The sequence below is a fragment of the Triticum dicoccoides genome, chromosome 7B, assembly GCF_002162155.2.
Source record: "Triticum dicoccoides isolate Atlit2015 ecotype Zavitan chromosome 7B, WEW_v2.0, whole genome shotgun sequence".
Classification (NCBI taxonomy): domain Eukaryota; kingdom Viridiplantae; phylum Streptophyta; class Magnoliopsida; order Poales; family Poaceae; genus Triticum; species Triticum dicoccoides.
The window spans coordinates 750,013,070-750,035,299 of NC_041393.1; the positions used below are offsets into that span (position 1 = coordinate 750,013,070).

General features: G+C 44.7%; 1 protein-coding gene across 2 annotated transcripts; it reads left to right on the forward strand.

Moving 5' to 3' along the window:
* The first annotated feature begins 6,118 nt into the window (after positions 1-6,118).
* On the forward strand, positions 6,119-12,837 carry LOC119338716 (ent-copalyl diphosphate synthase 1, chloroplastic-like). 2 transcript variants are annotated; one of them, XM_037610977.1, is made up of 14 exons: positions 6,119-6,177; positions 7,276-7,380; positions 8,514-8,900; positions 9,009-9,192; positions 9,273-9,484; positions 9,594-9,714; positions 9,824-9,936; positions 10,046-10,272; positions 10,542-10,657; positions 10,746-10,844; positions 10,922-11,164; positions 11,534-11,660; positions 11,756-12,001; positions 12,443-12,837. In XM_037610977.1, exons 3-14 carry the CDS (start codon positions 8,522-8,524, stop codon positions 12,665-12,667), a joined length of 2,292 nt encoding a protein of 763 aa, XP_037466874.1. In that variant the 5' UTR covers positions 6,119-6,177; positions 7,276-7,380; positions 8,514-8,521; the 3' UTR covers positions 12,668-12,837. The 2 variants fall into 2 exon arrangements, with proteins under 2 accessions (XP_037466874.1, XP_037466873.1); XM_037610976.1 differs by lacking the exon at positions 6,119-6,177 and adding an exon at positions 6,234-6,945.
* Positions 12,838-22,230: the final 9,393 nt, after the last annotated feature.

Genomic DNA, 22,230 nt, shown 5'->3' on the forward strand with positions numbered 1-22,230 from the left:
CCTGGTACGTTACCGATAACACCCGAAACTTTTCCGGTGCCCAAAACAAGACCTCCCATATATAAATCTTTACCTTCGGACCATTCCGGAACTCCTCTGACGTCCGGGATCTCATCCGGGACTCCGAACAACATTCGGTAACCACATACAAACTTCCTTTATAACCCTAGCGTCATCGAACCTTAAGTGTGTAGACCCTACGGGTTCGGGAACCATGCAGACATGACCGAGACGTTCTCCGGCCAATAACCAACAGCGGGATCTGGATACCCATGTTGGCTCCCACATGTTCCACGATGATCTCATCGGATGAACCACGATGTCAAGGACTCAATCAATCCCGTATACAATTCCCTTTGTCTAGTGGTATTGTACTTGCCCGAGATTCGATCGTCGGTATGCCGATACCTTGTTCAATCTCGTTACCGACAAGTCTCTTTACTTGTTCCGTAACACATCATCCCGTGATCAACCCCTTGGTCACATTGTGCACATTATGATGATGTCCTACCGAGTGGGCCCAGAGATACCTCTTTGTCACACGGAGTGACAAATCCCAGTCTCGATTCGTGCCAACCCAACAGACACTTTCGGAGATACCCGTAGTGTACCTTTATAGCCACCCAGTTACGTTGTGACGTTTGGTACACCCAAAGCATTCCTACGGTATCCGGGAGTTGCACAATCTCATGGTCTAAGGAAAAGATACTTGACATTAGAAAAGCTTTAGCATACGAACTACACGATCTTTGTGCTAGGCTTAGGATTGGGTCTTGTCCATCACATCATTCTCCTAATGATGTGATCCCGATATCAACGACATCCAATGTCCATGGTCAGGAAACCGTAACCATCTATTGATCAACGAGCTAGTCAACTAGAGGCTTACTAGGGACATGGTGTTGTCTATGTACCCACACATGTATCTGAGTTTCCTATCAATACAATTATAGCATGGATAATAAACGATTATCATGAACAAGGAAATATAATAATAACTAATTTATTATTGCCTCTAGGGCATATCTCCAACAAGAAGGAGCTGGCTACTTTACAGAATGACCCCCAGAGAACCGCGCCATCACATGCAGAGACAAAGATTTCTGATCGTCTTGTTGAGCTTTATCACATGGAGGAAATAATGCAGAGGCAACACTCGCGCGTCGACTGGCTTACTGCGGGGGACAGAAACACCAAGTTCTTTCAACGAAGGGCAAGCATGCGTCGACGAAAGAATACGATCAAATCCCTGCAGCGCTCGGATGGTACTTCAACTGATGATCCGGCGGAGATGGCCTCGATAACTAATGAGTTTTATAAAAACTTACTCACGTCAGTGGGAACATCAGGAATGGACACGATGCTGGACGCAGTTCCCGCCAAGGTCACCCCGGATATGAACTTGATGCTCACCGCTCCTTATAGCCGGGACAAGGTGAAAACTGCCCTCTTCCAAATGTATCCAACGAAGGCTCCGGGGCCAGATGGATACCTGACGCATTTTTCCAATGACATTGGGAACTGTGTGGTGGCGAGGTAACTGATGTGGTGCTTCGCATTTTGCATGGAGAGGAAGATCCGGAGGCTATCAATGAGACGATCCTTGTTTTGATTCCAAAGGTAAAAGACCCCTCTGACTTGTCACAGTTTAGACCCATTAGCTTATGCAATGTTTTATATAAGATTGCCTCCAAGGTGCTATCCAACAGATTGAAACAGATTTTGCCTGATATCATCTCAGAAGAGCAGTCTGCGTTTGTCCCTGGTCGTTTGATCACGGATAACATCATAACAGCCTATGAATGCCTGCATTTCATGAAAAGGAACAAGGCCCAATGGAATAGATATTGTGCCGTAAAACTGGATATGATGAAGGCCTATGACCGTGTTGAGTGGAACGACCTTGAGGCTATCATGACCAAGTTGGGATTTGCACCTACTTGGGTAGCCTCAATCATGAGGATGGTGACTTCGGTAAAATTTTCTGTCCTCTTTAATGGAAACAAGCTTGAGGAATTCACACCATCCAAAGGGATCCGTCAGGGAGACCCAATTTCTCCATACTTGTTTTTGATTGCAGCAGAGGGCCTTTCGTGCCTCTTAAAAACCCAAGATGAATCATCGCACCTCGATGGCATCCGAGTGGCTCCAACGGCACCGTCGGTAAGCCACTTGCTTTTTGCAGATGATAGCCTGCTGTTTATTAAAGCCAGTTCAGATGGAGCAAACCAGTTGTCTTCCTTGATGGAAAGTTATTGCATTGCCTCAGGCCAGAGAATAAACTTAGCAAAGTCTTCAGTGTTTTTCAGCAAGGGCATCCCGAACACGCTGAAATCGGAGGTAAAAACATTTTGAATATTCCAAATGAATCTCTTTCTGACAGATATTTGGGTATGCCCACTAACGTGGGAGCAAGCAAAAATGGAGCCTTCAAATTTCTTAAAGATAGAGCATGGAGCAAGGTTAAGGGGTGGATGGAAAAACTATTGTCAGCCGGAGGAAAAGAGGTTTTGATTAAGTCCGTTGCATAAGCGGTTCCCGTTTACTCTATGTCATGTTTTAAGCTCCCATGAGGCCTATGTGAACATATCAATACGCTCATCAGAAAGTTTTGGTGGGGTAGCAAGGAGGGGAAACGGAAAGCGAGTTGGGTTTCATGGAGCACTATGACCATGCCAAAATTCTGCGGTGGATTGGGATTCCGGGATATTGAGCTTTTCAACCTAGCTTTGCTAGCGAGACAAGCCTGGAGAGTCTTAATGGACCCGCGGTCCCTTAGCGCCCGAGTCCTCAAAGCAAAGTACCACCCTACAACGGATTTCTTGAGCGCCGAGCTGGGTTTGGCTCCCTCCCAAATCTGGTGAGCAATCATGGATGGACGAGAAGTGCTAAACCAAGGGTTAATACGGCGCATTGGGGATGGCCTAACCACGCATATCTGGAACCAAAACTGGCTACCACGCCTGGCTAATATGAGACCGATAGTGAGCAGAATAGCGAATCCACCTCAGGGGGTGAACGAACTAATATTGCCAGGTGCACAATGGGACCGCACGACGATCTCAGAGATTTTTCTCCCAACAGACGCACAGGCGATTATGTCTATACCCTTGTGTACGAGACACATTGAGGACTTTTGGTCTTGGATCCATGAAAAGAATGGAGTTTTGTCCGTAAGATCTGGTTATCGCATGCTGGTTAACACCAAGATGAGGAGAGAAGCATGGCTAGAAGGCCGAGCCAATTCCTCAGATTTTGACCGGGACTCAAAGGCATGGCAGCAGTTATGGAAAGTTAATGTACCCCCCAAGGTGAAGATCTTTTTATGGAGGCTTGCTCAGCAATCTATCCCGACGGCAGACTTGCTACATCACCGAAATATGTCCACAAGCATACGGTGTGGCTTGTGCGGGGCAGAAGATTCATGGAAACACTCCTTACTACACTGCATAGTCGCCCGTTGTGTGTGGGCGCGGCAAGATCCGGAGCTAGTTGAGGCTTTGAACAACACAACGGAGCCGGCCGCGAAGAGATGGTTGTTTGCACTCTTGGATATGCTGTCGCCGACAGAGTTTACTCAGGTCGCGGTCACCATGTGGGCGCTTTGGCACTCACAGAGACAGGCGCTGCATGAGAACATATTCCAGAGTCCTCTGTCAACGCATGGCTTCATCTCCAAGTATATCCGGGAAACCAAGGAATGCAAGCCCTCAGTGATTCGAGGAGCAGTGATCCCAAACCGGGTCCAGGTTCAGGCTAAATGGATACCTCCGCCGCCGGGAATGGCAAAGATCAGAGTTGATGGAGCAACAGCGAGGGATACTCTTGATGGTACGTTCAGCGCAGTATGCAGGGATGATACAGGAGTTTTCCTAGGAGCCTCAGTTATTAAGATTCCAGGAGTGGTGGATCCAGCTACTCTGGAAGCCTTGACGTGTCGGGAGGCACTTCCCCTAGTGTTGGACTTGGATCTTCCATGGCTTGTTATTGCTTCGGACTGCCAGGGTGTAATCAGGGACATCAAAGAAGGCACAGGAGGATTATATGCTAGTACTATCAAGGAGATCAAGGAGACGGCACAGGATTTTGATCAATGCACCTTCATCTTTGAGGGCAGATCGTCGAATATTGAGGCACATAGCCTCGCTAAACATGCTTTCGGACTAGACTATGGGCGCCATGTTTGGCTTATAAATCCACCAGACATTCATTGTATTCCTATGAACTTTTATGATCAATAAAGTGTGTTTAGTCTCAAAAAAAATTCACTCAAAAAAAGTGCCAGTAAGCAATATGCATTCCACCCTTCCCTCAATTAAGGGAAGTGCATTCCACTTAAAAAGGAACCCCCCCCCCCCAAAAAAAAACTTTAAAAGAAAAATGTGTGCACATGCACCGAGTTACACTCTTTTCCCCACAACAAAAAAAAGAAGCAAAATCACAAAACTTGTACTAGACCCTCTCTTTCAACAAAAAAAACTAAACTTGTATCATTGTTAATAGTATAATGAGTGATTTTATATTTGGTAACGACCGAGAAAAGAAACTCATGTGTACATCTACTGAGGGGCTGACTGCGCCGGAGGGAGCGCCTACACTGTCGCTTATAGAGAGACAGAAGCTTGCGTCGCTCAAATGTCCATTTTTCACGCTTTCCTGTTAATTTTTTTATGGATTTGTTATTTTCATCTTTAGTTTTCCTTTCTTCTCCTTATTTTTATGTATATTTTCCTTTTTATTTGACACTCACCATATCATTTAAAAACTGCTTATAAGAAATATATTTGTTATTTATACAAAAAATGTATTATGTGTATGAAAAAAGTACATGGCACAACATATATCTGAAAAATGGCAATCGTGTGTTTGAAGAACGTTAAATGAGTATATGTAAAATGTCCCTACAATAAATGAAATATGTATAATCTATAGAAAAAAGAGTAGACCTCAAAATAAATTTCTGAAAAAAATGTTAGGGATGTATTGTAAAAATGATAAACGTGTTTAAAAAATGTTCCTGATGTATAAGGAAAATCCACAATGTGTATTAAAAAGGTAAAAAACCAAAGAAAAAAAGGAAGGTATCAAATAAAACAAAGATAAGAAAAATAGAAAAAACAAAGAAATCAATGCAAATAGTGATAAAAAACCACGAAGAAAACCAAGAAAGAAACAATTGGACCAAAGAAAAATACAAATAAAAAACAAAGAAACCGACGCAAAACAGTGGAACAATGCGAAATCAAGAAAAGCGAAAATAAATTAAATTAAATAAATAACGTACCGCAAAAAAGATGCAAAAGGAGCAAACAGTAAAATATTATACTACACAACTCGTTACAAGCGAGATATAGCTTGTTCCGCCAACTTTTTAGAAATCAAGATAAGCACAAAATGTTTCAGGCATTTTTAGAAAAAAAAGGTTTTTTGGAAAAGCATGGACGTTTTTTTGAGGGGGGAAATTGGATCATTCCGTCAACTTTTAGAAAGGGTGTGGCTAGGTCTTAGTCGACTGAGATTTAACCAAATGTCACTCAAGTGACATAACATGCAAAAGAAAAATCTTAATGTAAGATCTCATAGATATAGCATCGATAGAGACTTCGTGAAATTTCGGTCGATTGAGACTTGGCAAGACTGTTTTAGAAAACCTTTTGGAATTTCAGAAGACACCGCCACCAACTTTCAGCAAATGAGGCCCCCGACCCACCAAAACCTTTCCTCACATGTCACGTAAATAAAAATGAGCGGGCCGCCGTATTTCGGTTTGGGCGGCGGCGCGTGGCCCAAACGGAAAAGAGCGCCGAATTTCGGGGAGGGATGGCACAAAAAAAACCAAAAAGATGGGCGGCGCGGGGTCCACCCTTGCGAGCGGCGTGACTGCGGTCCAAAAAACAGAGCTTTCCCCTCCGTCCCCCGTCCCCGTCCATCGATCCCCCGCCCGCCGCCGGCCGCCCCCCTCCCCCGGCGCGGAGGCGCTCCAGCTCCGAGCGGCACTGATGGCGGGAGCCCGTGGCGCGGCCGCTCGCCCGCTGCCCCACGCGCGACGGCGACCCCGAGCCCGCCCTCGCCGCCGGCCTTGGGGGCGGCGTCCCCTGCCTCCGCCGGGCGGCCGCAGCTGATCTCCGCCGGCGGCGCGGCTTCCCCCGAGCGTTGCCGCGGCCCGCCACGCCCAAGGTAAAGGTAGCACACACACAACCTATCCCCGCCCCGCACGCAGAGTAGCCACAGCCCATGCCATGTGTTCGTTCCTCGTTTCGTCTCTCGTGTCGCCGCCGAACATAAACATAATAAGCAACACGAGGGATTTCCCTACGCGCGCGCGCAGATCATCCACGCGCGCGCATTCCTTTTTCCATTCCGCTCCGGAACAGCAGAATCTAGAGAAAGTGAAGCGGATCAGTTGCCGGCTGAAGAAAAAGGATCTGGCTCCCTTCCCGGACCGGCCATGGCGTGGCATCTTGGCGTGACGGGGGCGGAGCATCTCGCCCTCGCCCTCACACCACCCGTTCACAAAGCGAACGTTTCTAAGCTTTTTGTTTTGTCCACTGCCAGAGGCCTTTGCCGTGCAGGAATCATTCCCTTTATCCCACACTCGTCTCTCGCTTTTGTTCTTGTATCTATGTATGTATCCTTGTATATATGCATTGCAATTGCACTGCACGGCACACATACATGTCCCTCCCGGATAACCCCGCGCTGTTCTCGTTTGTTTCGCTCATTCCTTAGCTGCCACCCTTGCCCCTTCTTTCCTTTATCATCATCATCATCATCATCATCATCATCCTTAACACTCGGCGTTGGGAGGGGCTGGAGGAGTGGTGTTCGTCGCGGATTGAGGAACGTGCATTGCCGCAGCTAGCATGCAGCTACACCTCTCGCCGCCGGCGTGGGTGCCATCGGGCTACGGCCACGGACCGCGGCCGCGTGCTCTCGTCGTCAAAGGTGTTCGGTCGATGTCGCTTTCTGTCGTGCTTTTCGCGCGAGGCGCTGGTTTTCCCTGTCGTACGATGTTCCGTGTGCACCGTGATTAATTATGGGGGTGCACCATGTGTGTCTTGCGATTCTTCGTGTGCCGGCCACGCTCTGCGGGGATACGGCTGCAGGAGGTCTTGTCTGTCATTCGCACACGCGAATTGTGATGCCTGCAGCCCGCGACCGTTTCGCCCTGCCCACCGCAGACAAGTGTCGGCATGCTGTGTTGAGTTTGAAGCGAGACCGACATGGGCACTTGTCGTGAGGTTGATTCTGATCACTTTCTCTTTGAACAATCAGGTCCATGCCGTTTCCGCGGCAAAGGAGATGCTGCCCTTGTGGAAACCGCCGGCTCGCGTGTCGCTCTCCAGATTGCGCAGGCCACCAGCGTATCCAGTGCTAATGGTATCGTTGCCTTGACTTGGTCTGGGACCCGGTGATCTTGTGTTTGTTTTATTCTTATGTTCTCTCGATCGCTCGCTTTAGTGTCACTATCCACTGTTAGCTAGCACTGGGCAAGTATCATATACATTACTGATTAACTAATTAATCTCAGTCGGCCATCTCCCGTTTCTACTGTCTGTTATTTTGCTATCTGCTATTATGCCAGCCTATGTACTCCAAGCTGTAGGCAGCTAATTAGTACATATATTGTTTTAGTCCTTTTTATTATGTTCCTCTTTAGCGACTACACGTCACATAATTAACCTATTTGGAGCTCAATTACACATGCTGCTACTCGTTTACCCGAGGAACGAATGGCCTCTGGTGAGTTGGCACGTGCTATACCAATTATAGCACACGTAATTAGCAGGTGAAACATGAACAAATGATCAGTTAACGAATCAGGAGTGGATAGGACCCGGGTTTTCGGAACACACAGCACATTAATTAGCAGGTGAGACAAGAATAAATTATCCCTCAACGTCTCTAGGTCCTTTTTACAAAACGACACGACATGCCATTTGTCGCCAAGGGGAATCGCAACGATACTGATAGAGTGCACAGAAACACGAGAAAAGGGTATACTAGAGAGAAGGGTAGGATTAAGATTTTTTCTTTTGGAGCACACAAAACGTTAACTAGTAGGCGAGACAAGAATAAACGGTCCGTCAACGACTATTTTTTTGGCACCACGAAGAGAAGGAACCCGAACCTATATGAAGTTCACTTTTGAACAATGATGTAGCTTTCTTATCAGATCCCAAAGCATCAACTATACAAAAGAATGCTTCTGCAGTTTAAAGTCAAGTCTGATGATAGAATGATTCTCGACATACTATTGTTCTCGTTATCGTCACTATAATACTGTCACCGCCATCGTTCTTTCATCAGGTAATAAAATCCTAGGTGAACTTAACCCAATCTCAGTCTGTATAACTTGAATTTAATTTTACAATCACGTAAACTGACCTGGAGCTGAAATTTGGTAACATGTTAATGCACATCGAGGCATTATTATTCTAGTTAATTCAAAATGGATGCGATGTCTTGCGCTGGATACATTTCATCATTTGTGTGTTTCGATGTACCTGCAGGTTTGCAAATGAACGTTGTCAGAAACGATATTCAGGTTCTTGAACGGACTGAGGAACAATGTGAACTCGATGACTGTTGTGTGATTCCCGGGACAGAGTTTGAGCAGCCACTGGTCGACCAAGTGAGGATGATGCTGGGGTCGATGAGTGACGGTGAGATCAACGTCTCGGCATACGACACCGCCTGGGTCGCTCTGGTGCCGAGTCTTGATGACTGTGACAGCCCCCAGTTTCCCACCACCCTCCGGTGGATTCTTGACAACCAGCTCCCAGACGGCTCCTGGGGAGACGCTGCCCTGTTCTCCGCCTATGACCAGGTCATTAACACCCTTGCCTGTGTCGTGGCTCTTACAAAGTGGTCTCTTGGCCCTGATAAATGCAGGAGAGGTATTGCAAAGCAACAAACTGACACACATAACTGTTCTGCTAAAGTACCAAATGAAGCAAGGTCTTTCAACTAAATGTATGCATGATGCATCCTGGTTTTCTTTTCAGGGCTCTCTTTTCTGGAGGAGAACGTGTGGAGGCTAGCTGAGGAAGACCTGGAGTCGATGCCCATCGGCTTCGAGATTGTGTTCCCTTCTCTCCTGGAGGTGGCCAAGAGCTTGGGCATTGGGTTCCCGTATGACCACCATGCTCTGCAGCGCATATATGCTAACAGAGAAGTGAAGCTCAAGAGGTACCCCATATATCCCCTTTCCTGCCAGAGATGCAGATTACTTCACAGTTTTCCTAGTTAATCATTAATTACTTCGGTAGGATTCCGATGGAGATGATGCACAGGATTCCAACGTCGATCCTGCATTCCCTTGAAGGGATGCCCGGGGTGGACTGGCAGAAAATCCTTAGGCTCCAGTCTAGTGATGGGTCCTTCCTCTATTCTCCTTCGGCTACAGCCTGTGCTCTCATGCAAACCGGTGATGAGAAATGCTTCGAATACATCGACAGAATCGTCAAGAAATTCAACGGAGGTAAGAGGTCCATGACCATAAACCACACTGATATTGGATGGCATTGAGTTCTTTTTTGGGGTAGTTCCTGATCCCGTGTGCATTGTTCATCTTGATTGGCGCATTTCAGTTCCCAATGTTTACCCGGTCGATCTCTTTGAACGCATCTGGGCCGTCGATCGGTTGGAGCGTCTTGGAATCTCGCGCTATTTCAAGCAAGAAATCAAACAGTGCTTGGACTATGTTCACAGGTTTAATTTCTCCTTCATAACTGTGTGTTGTTAACAATAGCATGGTAATCTTAAACTTTTGGTCGCTTCATGAGGAAGGTTTCTTCTAACCTCTTTACTCACGCTTTAGGCACTGGACTGATGAGGGGATTTCCTGGGCGAGGAACTCCACTGTAATAGACGTGGATGACACATCCATGGCGTTCCGGCTGCTGCGGCTACATGGATACGATGTCTCCCCTAGTATGACCCCGCTTTTTCATGCAAATCCAAATATTGTATCGTGCTGTACATACTCCGCAGAGTAATAAATCATATCACAAACAAAACTAACATTTTGATTAATTCGCAGCTGTATTTGAGAAGTTTGAGAAGGACGGGGAGTTCTTCTGTTTCGTGGGGCAATCAACACAAGCAGTCACTGGGATGTACAACCTGAACAGGGCCTCTCAGGTAAGGTTCCCCGGAGAGGACTTGTTGCAGCATGCAGGGAGATTCTCGTATGAGTTCCTGAGAGAAAGGGAAGCCCGTGGCACGATTCGAGACAAATGGATCATTGCTAAGGATCTACCAGGCGAGGTAAACACGTCCATCCTGCCAATCAGTCGGTTTAGATGGACTAGGAAGTAAACATAACTCTCACAATCTTTGGCTTGATTGCTGATGACACTTGAGAGTTTTTTTTTGAAACCATTAAAGAATTATACTTGATATTTCCATATACAATAGGACTATTTAAACACTCTCTTGTTAACATATTAAAAAAACTTATTATCTTATTTTTGTGAAACAAACTAACCTTATCTGGATACGAACAAGAATATAAGTACCTTTATGTATGATTATAGGTAAAGTATACACTGGACTTCCCATGGTATGCAAGCTTACCGCGTGTAGAAGCAAGAGTCTACCTAGATCAATATGGTGGTGATAATGATGTCTGGATTGGAAAGACACTCTACAGGTAAAAAATGGTTGAATTCCAACAATTGGTTCATTCCATACTTGTTGAGGAAAGATCCCAGAGTTGATATGCTGAATGGTTTTGGCAGGATGCCACTTGTGAACAACAACACCTATCTTGAGTTGGCAAAGCGTGATTTCAATCGCTGCCAAGTCCAACATCAGCTTGAGTGGCATGGCCTACAAAAGTACTCATTAATCTCATGTAACATCTTGTTAATTACGTCCTATTTTTCCTGCATAACATGTCTTCCTATGTATTTAGGTGGTTTACTGAGAATGGCCTCGAGACTTTTGGGGTGACTTTAAGAGATGTTTTGAGAGTTTATTTTCTAGCCGCCGCTTGCATTTTCGAGCCAAGCCGTGCCACCGAGCGACTTGCATGGGCCAAGGTGTCAGTGCTGGCCAACATTATTACTAAATACCTTCATAGCGATTTGTCGGGTAATGAAATGATGGAACGGTTTATGCAAGGCGGTATCTATGAAGGAAATAGTAATATATCATGGTGAGCATATTAACTGAGCATCGCTACTCAATCTAAACCATCACACCAAATGATAAATATTTACATGCTTAACTGGATCCCTTTGGCCAATTGTTCTTTTGATAAGAAAAATAGCAAATTAATATACTAGTAATTTGGTAGATGATTCCCACAGGTGGACAGTTGTGATGCAAACATAAAATCCACTATCTTAGAAATTAAGACCTTTAAACTTGTATATGTAGCTTTTTTTTTGCTTACGAGGGATGATGTAATCTTTAAACACTGCTATTTAATCCATTGCTGTGCCATTATGAAAACATGGACTTCCGATTATAATGTCTTTTCATTTTTTTAATATGGTTCACATGACACAATTTGTCCATCCAGGCATAAAGGAGGTGCAAAAGAGGACATTCTTGTCGGGGCATTTGAGCAACTTATTGATTTATTGGCACAAGAGGCACTACCTGTTGGTGAAGGACCAGTGTACATCAACAATTTGTTACGCTGTGCTGTAAGTTGAACGACCAATTGCCCCTTTCCTTAGAGTTATTAATTGCTAGAATGTTCTCTTGGTAAACATTCTAATATATTTCTTTGGGCCTCTAGTGGATCGAATGGATGATGCAACAGAAAAACAGAGAGGATGACACCTTCGGTTCAGGTGTTGTTCAAGCTGGGCCGTGCATGGTTCATGATAAACAAACATGTTTGCTTCTAGTCAAAATTATTGAGATTTGTGGTGGACGAACTGGTGAAGCATCATCGATGATAAACACCATGGATGGTGCCTGGTTTATTCAACTTGCGTCCTCTATTTGTGACAACCTTCACCACAAGATGTTACTTTCTGAGGTAGCTCTTTTACGCTCAAATATATGTTTGCCATATTTTCTAGTGAACTACTCCCTCCGTTCCAAAATAGATGGGTCATCTATTTTGGAACGGAGGGAGTACATGGTTGATGGTGTTTTTCCCATTTCAAGAACTGAACACAATGACAGATCACTGAAGTATTTTCACCCTTTCTTGGTTACTTGCGTGCAATGAATAACTCAAGCGTGCTATCAAGCAAGCTCCAAAACATTACGGATCTCATGCTAGTTTTGGCTTGTAAATTAGCTTATAATAACTTCTTTTAATTCGGCGCTAGAATTCATCGTCTTTCTTTTGTACCTGCTCCATGCAAGCAATATTGCCATGTACATACATACCAACTATGAATCAACACCTTTTTGTTAGAAACAGAGCCACACATTAGACATCTATCAAACTAACTATGCAATTTATTTACAGGACACCAAAAGGAACGAGGCGGCAATGAGCCACATGGACGAGAGAATTGAGGCAGGCATGCAGGAACTCACCCAGAATGTCCTCCAGGCGCACGGTGATGGGACGAGCAGCGACACGAAGCAGACCTTGTTGAGCGTCGTGAGGAGCTGTTACTACGCCGCTAACTGCCCTCCCCATGTGTTCGATGGACATGTCTCCAAGGTCATTTTCGAACATGTGTTTTGAAGGAAAGAAAGAAGAAATTGTCATGCAATGGTAGGAATGGGTGGAGGTGGGATCTGTATGTGCCGTACATCGAAAATAATGTTGTAAGGAGTGCTAGTGAAAGAAAACAACTTGATTAATGCTGTAAGGAGTGCTAATTATTAAAGGTTGCACTATATTTCATTATTAAAGGAAGAGGCCACACAACAGTACTGGGCCTTCGCCTGTGCTCCGGCGACTAGGCCAAATTCATCAGCTCGTGCAAACATCATCAACGGACGAAAAAAAATTAGATATTTCATATTGAATAGTCCCACCTTGCTCCACAAAACTGAATCTTGCCAATTTCTATATGTTCAATGTTGATGTCTGTCGTGAGCTAATTAAATAAGATCTCTTTTTTTTTTGCGGAATAATTAAACGGGATCTCTAACATGCAAGGAAATCGTGAGTGTATGTGGGCTGCCTGGTATTTAAACTTTGCATTGTGCATATTATGAAAGGAATGATTGTGCATGGGCTCGAAAAAAGTGCATAATTAAAGATGAAGGGTTACGGGTGGAGTAAATTCGATGAAAAATTGTGGGCTGAAAAAAAGAGCATTATTAAAGATGAAGGGTTATGGTTGGAGTACATTGAATGAAAATTTGTGGACATGAGAAAACTGCAAGGAATGATTGTGGGCTAGAAAATGCATAATTAACAGTAAGAATTGTGGGCTGGAGTAAATTGAGTGAAAAATTGTGGGCGACAATGCCTCAAATCTAAAACCCAGCTCCAAGGCGAGAAGAAGATAGAGGAAACGGAACTCCCCGCCCCCTGTGAGATAGAGCAGCAGGTAAGCGGCACGTTTTTGTTGCTATCAAGCTTCGATCAACGTCTCGAGATTAACATAGCTGACCATAATGTCTCCTCACACTAAACAAAAAAAAAAATAAAATAAATCCAGAAAAGCGCGAGGATGAGTGTCAAGCATGGGATTTGAACCTAGTGGTCTGGTTCCACCACAAATAAACTAGCTATCTGAGCTATGTTCGGTTCGCGTCATTTTTGTCCAGTGTTGCAATATGCACATTTGCATATGTAGAATTTAAATAGGATAGAGAAATGGTCAGCAAGCGGTCAACTTGGTAAGCTGTCAACAAAAAGTTATAATCAAGGATAAAAAAACGGTCACGTCTCGCTTGTTGCGAGATGGACGCTTGACCTGCCTACATTGCGAGACTAATCGGTCAGGCCCAGCTAACGCCTACAGCTTCTACAGTATGTATGTATGTACATTTTTTCTGAGTTTTTTATTTATATTTTTGTTTTCTCTTTATATTTATAAATTCTGAAAATGCTGTAAAATATGTCTGTTATCTTCTTACTTTTACTTTTACTAGCAAAATGGCCCGTGCGTTGCAATGGGAAAAAAAATCTCTAATGATCTTGACCACATTTTACTGCATCATAGAGATATACTATCAATCTCTTGTTCGAGAAATCATGAACAATTTTTCAAAATCATGAAAATATTTTTAAACTCCTGAGCATACCTGAAATCTTGAATGCTTTTGAAATTCATGAACATTTTTACAGATTTTCGAACATTTTCTAAAATTAAGATTTTTTTTGAATTCATGAACATTTTATACTATTTGAAAATACATATTTTTTAAGTTGTGAACATATTGAAAACATTGTTCTTGAGTAGGTTTATAAATATGGGGATGATGTTTTTGGAAATTGGGGATAACTTTTAAAATTCAAGAACATTTTTTTTATAATTGCAAGATCATTTTTTGAGTGAGCGAACATTTTATGAATCAATAAACTATTTTGTAAGTCACGAACAGTTTTTAAATTATTAGAATATTTTTTATTCATGAACATTGTATCAATTGGCGAAATTTGGTTCAATTTTATTAACATATTTTAATAAAAAATCTATTTTTTAAAAAATATGAACACTCTCTGAATCCACAAACATTTATGAAATATTAAAAAATTATTTCAAAAATCTCATTTTATTCACTTACAGAATTTTTTTGAACTTCCAATTTATTTAAAGTATAAAAAACAAAGACAAAAAGGAAAACAAAAAATAAAAACAAAATTTTTAAAAACAGGCCTCCCAGACATGGGCCGGCCCAAACAGGTGTGTAGTATCTTCTTCCAGCGGGCACAAAATCACTAAATAAGAAGTACTCCTTTCAAACATCACTCCCACTTTCTCAGGTTGTGACAAATGACGTACTGCATGCGTGCCATTTGTCGCAACCTGATAGTTTTCACTTTTTTTCCTACATTCGTTTATTCAAAATGTTTTATGTCTTATAAACCGTGGGTCCAAATATCGAGCCGTTTTCACCATTAGATTCCTCGCATCGAGATCTTCAAAACTACTCCCTCCGTTCTGAATTACTTGTCGCAGGTACGGAGGGAGTAGATCATATGTTATGGGTTTTGACGAATTTGTTTTCATGAAAAAACAGACAAAAAACCGAACTGGGGCACACTTTTTTTCCTTTCCGAAAGAGGCACGGTCGTGCCTCCAGTGAAAGCACAATCGTGCCTCTGGCGGAAGAAAAAAAATCAGAAGACACATTTTTTTTGTTTTCAAGAGGCACGGCTGTGGCTCTCGCGAAAGCAAAATTACGGATCTCGTAGAAGGAAAAAACAGAAAACACATTTTTTCCCGTTCTCGAGAGGCACGGGCGTGCCTCTTACGGAAGAAGAAAAACAAAAAAAAACGTGTTTTTTGTCGTTTCCAAGAGGCATGGCCGTGCTTCTCGCGAAAACACAACCGTTCCTTTTGCAGAAGCAAAACCGTGCCTTCAGTGGAAGACAAAAAAACAGAAAACATGTTTTTTTCTTCTATTTTTGAGAGGCATGGCCGAGCCTCTTGCAAAAGCAAAACCGTGCCTCTCGCTGAAGCAAAACCATACCTCTCGCTGAAGCAAAAAATCATGTTTTTTCGCGCAAAAAGAAAAATAATTCAAGTTTTTTTAATCCAAAAGATAAGGAAGACAGGTGGAAAACCAAAAACTCAAAAATCAAAAAAAAAAAAAATAACCGTTTCAAAAGCCGATGAAGTAATACTTTGAAATTTTAGGGGCAATTTGGATGAAGTAGAATCAGAGGCAATAGCCCCTTTATTATGACGTAGGTATAGATTTATAAAATGAAATATATTGTCATTAAATTCAGAAAAAGAAAACATCGTACATTAAAAAAGATCATGCAGTGTAAAATTTGCTCACATAATTCTTAAAAATGTTTGTATTATTAAAAAAACGTCTATTACATTTAATAAATATCCACCCGTTTGAAAAACTGTGATGCCATTTTTGAAATATATCGTGTAATGTACAGCTATGTTCACGTCATTCGCAATAAATGTTGATTAAATGTAATATTTTGTTGCAGCAATTTTGGAAAAATGTCCATGACCTATGAAAACTGTTCACCATATACTCCAAGCAGGTTTGCAATGTATTTATAAGACATTAACCGTGTATTTTAAATGTTCAATATATATTAAAAAATGTTCAACGTGCATTTGAAGAAGAAATCAATGTGTACCTAAAAGAAATAACGTGCATTCAAAAAATGTTCTTTGTGTATCTGAGAACAGATGTTTAACTTGTATTCAAAAAATATTCAACATGTACCAAAATGTTCAATTTTGTGTCAAGAAAATGATTAATGTGTATTAAAATATTTGTACACAAAATCTGAGCTTAAAAAAATCTTGAATTTGAAAAAAATGGAAAATGAAAAAATAAAACATAAATGTTCAATGTGTATTTAAAAAATTGTTTAGCGTGTATCAGAAAAATGTTCAACCTATGTACTAAAAATGCTAAACAGGCACAAAAAGTTTACATGTATTTGATAAACTAAAATAAATAAATAAATAGAAAACAGATAAAATCCAATAGAGAAAAACACAAAACATAAGAAGAAAAAGAGACGAAAGACCAACCAGAAGGTTCCTAAAACAACCCCAACTCTCATGTGGAAGGTTCCTAAAACCACTTAAATAGGTCAGCCTAGTCACCAGACCCTATAGGCAGTAAAAAGACCCATCTCACAGTAAGTGAAACATAACTCTCGCGAAAAAACCGCATCGTCTCTAGAAATCATAGACATCAGGCACCTCTTCATCAGCTCCCCACCAATTGGACCACGGGTCCGCTCCTCCTTCGCCTCCTACACCGGTGAGGAGGGGGTGGAGACCCCAGGATATGTGTTACAACGATGTAGTTAGGTCCTTTATGTTAGAGTTCCACTCCCTGACTATGGTGTCGATGATGGCCGTGCGGATCAAGAATAAGGCTTCCTGGACTCATGTTCCACCTCATCAATGTCATAGACAAGGACGGGGAATGTCTGGTCATTGCTCTTATGGCATGAAGGATCTGGTTGTGTCTTCCTGTTATGCAGGTGGTCTTCAAAGATATCATCCGATAGAGTAAAGGGGGAGGTGCTTCATGGCTTGGTCTTCTGGTTCCTCTTCCATATTGCACCCACATATAACCCTCCTTTTTGAGAGAGATCCTCAAATTTAACTAAGTGCAAGAATTTCATCAATAGAGATTGTGCCGCTAGTGGGTGTGGTTGTACTAGTTGTCCGGTGTTTCCGGAGCAACTACCGCCCCAGGGGTGATTCCCTGAGTCAGGAAGTGTCCCAGATGGTGGTGGTGCAGTTGTACCACTGCTTATCTCCCTTGAGCAGTTGTACTTGACCTTGATATGCTTGTATCGCTCCTATGTTATTTGCACTGTAACAGTGGGATTTAGGGGGGGGCTTATATAAGAGGTGGTTCTTCCACCTCTCCACTTACCTCTTGCCATTCTATTTCCTCCATTGATGCCCTCAGAGCTTTCTTGCCTGCACTCTCTCTCTGGCCAACCAAACTTTTTGATTTGCTAGGGATTGAGGAAGGAAACCTATATCTACACTTTCACCAAAGGAAAATTGACCCCCCCCCATAATTTTACTTGTGGATCTTGTTACTCTTGGGTGTTTGGGCACTCTTGATGAAAGAGGTCACCTTGGAGCCACATTCCACTGAGGTGAAGCTCCGTGGTGGTGTAGGGAGCCTCCAATTAAGTTGTGGCGATAGTCCCAACCTTGTTTATAAAGGTTCCAGTTGCTGCCTTCAAGGGCACCGCTTGTGGAATCACGACATCTTGCATTGTGGGATGGCGTGAGGATAATAATGTGGTCCTAGTGACTTCTTAAGGAGCATTGTGCCTCCACACCTCTTCAACGGAGACGTACCACCGCCAAAGGAGGGAATTTTGGTGGAGCAGAAGTTCTAGGTTTCTTTCTGGAGTTTCTATATTTATATGAATTTTTGGCGTTGGTTTCATATCAAGGGGGCCCACAAGGGAGTGACAAGCTTGGTAGACCCTCCCAATCCCTAGGGCGCGCCTACCAGGCTTGTCGCGTCTTCATGGCTCTCTTGGTCCTTCTACGAAGCTTTGGAGTTTTCTTTTGGTCCACAGAAATCACCGTAAATTTTTAGCCCATTCCGAGAACTTCTGTTTCTGCACAAAAAATAACCCCATGGTAGTTCTGCTAAAAACAACGTCAATCAGGGTTAGTTCCATTCAAATTATACCAAAACCATATAAAATTATTATAAACATGGCATGGATACTTCATAAATTATAGATATGTTGGAGACGTATCACGCGCCTCGGATGGGCAGCGGCTCCACGTCCATTGGGGCTTGCTGGAGCCATGCCGAATTGTTGGTGACGATGCTGAGCGCTCCGAAACGGATCTCACCGCCAAGAATCATGATGATGACGATGATGAATTCCACCTACGACCGACAATCGCTAGACGTGCGGCTCCATGATGGGCGCCAACTGTCGAGGCAACGATCCTGACAATGAGTACTAGGGGTATGAATAAGGTGCAGAGCCTAGCTACAACGCATGTGTGGCACTTGGTTTTTGTGAGTTTGGGCCCCTCTCAGAGAAGGTAACAACTCTATGTCTCATGCCCCGAGGCTTGTTTTTTCTTGGGGTGTGTGATTACAATGGATGTTGAACCCTTGCCATGGAGGAGGATGGCGGCTTATATAGACTGTGTCGCGGCCCTTTTACTCCCATGTTACAAGGGTGAATTAATGACTATAACTATGGCAGTTACAAGTGTTAATAACCACAACTACGAACAGTTACAGGTAACAGTAGCCATGACTACACTTGAAGTCCTACTTAGGACTACCCGACCATTCTAGTTCCCACGTTGTCCTTGCGCCTCCTCTGTTCGAGTGCTGCTGGTTGGGCCGACTGGAGGGAAAATATCCAAGTGTCTTTGGTGTATTCAAGTGGATTTTTTGTCATGCGCATCTGAATGCCCCAGTGGTCCAGGGACCTATCAATGATGGTGTGGGACCCCGGGTGGGCCATAGATGTCAGGTACTTGACCCTACCAGTAATAGGTGATCCCATCACACGCCGACTGGTGGGTCCGGCTTGGTCGTCGCATGCAACACAGCGCAATGGGCTCTTGCGGACACGTCGGCCGCCACGCAGTGATAGTGGCCTAGGGCGTGTCCCCGTGGTCCACCCGTCATGGACCACTCAGCCGGGTCGTCCGGGCCGATCAGACAACTCGTATCGTTTCGGAGAGCCCCCATGGCGCCACCACGAGACAGATGGCGCGAAGGGCCTCTCTGCCCGCTGGGCGCACATGAAAACATGTAACTTCCTTTTTAGGAGGAAAATGTGTGTGTTGTTTTTTGTTGTATGCATCCTTATCTTACAAAAGCCAAGTGTTTGTTCACAGTGTTTATATTCTCTTAATGCGACATTATTTTTTTAATAATAAGAAGTTAGGCCGCAATATTTTGTTGTTGCCATATTATGAGCCAATTAAAAGTCCTTTATAAACAAGGAATGTAGGAGCATAGTTTCAAATAGCAGACATAGCATCTGCTATTGCGTCCGCAATAGTGGTACCACAATAACATCCGCTATTGCTCAAATTAAATGTCATTATTTTTTGTTAATGATCCAGAAATTATTTTTTTAGAAAAAGAGGAGGACCCCCGGCCTCTGCATCTGGATCATGCATGCAGCCACTTTATTAATTATTCACATAAGACCTTACAAAGTCATACAACAGTAAGACTAAATCCACCACTAGGAAACATGTATCACTACTCCTATCCCGTTGATGAAGGGATGCTGATAGTCTGGGCCTAATACCAAACAGACCTCTCGCAGCCAAACCTAACATCTAAGACCTGAGGTCCCAACCAGGACGCCCGCCGGGTATGGGGCACCCACCAGTCCGGCGCACTCCTCAACCAGGACGCCTGCCGGGTATGAGGCCGCCGCAGCCACCTGCCACCAATCCATCTCCAGTGTTGTACTGCTGCATGTACTTTGCCCAGTCTAGTTGCCGTCGACGCCACCACGACGCCAGACAACGCCACCATCCTGCGCTCGTCCATCATCACACGCCCACCGGCGAGACCCCGATGCTCCATCTCGCTAAGACCCGCTGATGTCGATGTGCCAGATGCCACGCCGCTCCTCCGTCGCGAACACCACTTGCTGCCACTGGTCCCATGCCCTTCGCCTGCAGTTCCTCTAACCAAGCACCCAAACGCCCCAGGCGGCGCCTCCAAGAAGGATATGACACACGCCGTGCCGCCGCCGCCCAATCTAAAGAGATTTTGGGTTTTCGCCCGGGCATGGGGTCGGGGTAGAGAGCAGGGACCTCGACGACGCCTGCAAGTAGGAGAACGGCGACCCTGGTTGTCGCCACCGTCGGGATGAACGAGTCATCCAGAGTTTCCTCCGGTCCGATCCCACCTCTACCAGCCCTCGTAAACACACCGGGGCCAACGACCACGATCGTAAGCCACCAAGTGTAACGGGAGAAGGCCCGCACTGCGGAGGAAATCCACTGGCAAGTCACCGCCCACGCGGTCAACATATCGTCCATCCACCCCCCGCGAACGTCACCAGCCGAGGACGCCATCGCCATGCCTAACGAGGCCGCCGCCCCAGGTCCAGGTTCCTCCACGAAGGTCGGAGTGGCGAGATCCACCACGAGCGACGAGATCCGGCACTGCATGGCCGACACCATCGCCCAAGCCCGTCGTCGACCGATCTCGCCTCCGCCGGGAGCCCGCACGCTGCCGGGAGTCCCACACCGATGGATCTGGGCGCCCGTGCACTGCCGCGAGCTCGCCGCTTCCGGGATCCGCCACACCGCCGAAAGGGCCGCATCCCGCGGATCAGGATGCCCGCGCTGCCGCATATCCGGGACAGGGAGGAGACACCCTCCGCCGCCACCGTCGCACGCACGGGCTTTGCCGGCGCCGACCATCGGCAGCTGCATAGGGGGAGAAGGGCGCTGGATGGAAACTATGCGGCGACGGCGGCTGTGCCCTCCCGAGCCGCCCGCGTGGGAGGCGACGAGAGGCGCTGGAGTGGACGACCAATGATCTAGAAATATACACAATAATATTGTATTTTGACGAATCCACCACGTGGACATAGCGCCCGCAATATCGCCCGTTATCTGCATTACACTACGCGGACCTCTATTTGCTACTAGCCCGCTATCCGCTATTTAAAATCTTGTGTAGGAGAGAGCCAGGCAATGTCCAAAGGAGACCCAGCGGAGAGGGTCGACGAAGATATTCTCGACTTTGCAATAGTTAAATAGGGACAGGCAATACTAGTTGAACAATAGTGGTAGTATCGTTGAACCGGGAGTCGGTCCTTCGGTCCTCCGGTACAAAAATTCTAAGACCTTGTCTTTGGTCCCAACGGTGGTCCAGTGGACAGTCGATGCAGACCTTCCGTTGATTAAGCTCTGGTCGCCGTCGCCGTTACCGTGCTCGGAATTCATGTGGCGACATGGATCCATCGTTTTCTTCACGTTTCCCATCAATTCCACCGCGCTCACATGACATTGACGGCGGTTTGCTTGGAGTAATGTTCCGGATGAAAATTTTGGTCGACGGCGACGAGGACGGTGTGGCTCTCCTTTGGATGATAATTCGGTGGCTGCACAATACTACTCCCTCCGTCCGAAAATACTTGTCATCAAAATGGATAAAAAGTAATGTATCTAGAATTAAAATATATCCAGATACGTCCTCTTTTATTCATTTTAATGACAAGTATTTCCGGACGGAGGGAGTACAAGAGTAGTCCAACAGGGACGACGTCGATTTTGCAAGGAAAGTCACGGGTCAGTCTTCTGGTACAGTAATTCTACTCGTATGTGTTCGGTTGTATCGGCAAAGTTGCTTTCTTCATGGGCACCATGACACGCATATGTCCAAGGACTCTTCTCACGGCCAACTTTCTACGTAAATTCCCGTGATTTTTTTCTAACGATTCTCCTTGCACTCTTAGCTTTATGCCCTCACTAGACAAATCACTCATTAGTACAAACACGAATACAACTCGACAACCATGGAAACGACCTGACTTTTTTTCAAAGATGATTCAGATATATTACCAAAGTTCAACGGAAACATAAACCAACTCAAACATAATAACAACTACATCAAGATTTCGAGACCACCAAACGACCCCTACCGCTGCCA

What these genes read in the sequence shown, in the direction of transcription:
- LOC119338716 (XM_037610976.1), top strand. Translation starts at nt 6,864, where the DNA reads ATGCAGCTACACCTCTCGCCGCCGGCGTGGGTGCCATCGGGCTACGGC. An exon ending in GCGTGCTCTCGTCGTCAAAG is followed by an intron (nt 6,946 to 7,275) that starts GTGTTCGGTCGA and finishes TTGAACAATCAG; the next exon opens with GTCCATGCCGTTTCCGCGGC. An exon ending in TGGATACGATGTCTCCCCTA is followed by an intron (nt 9,937 to 10,045) that starts GTATGACCCCGC and finishes ATTAATTCGCAG; the next exon opens with CTGTATTTGAGAAGTTTGAG.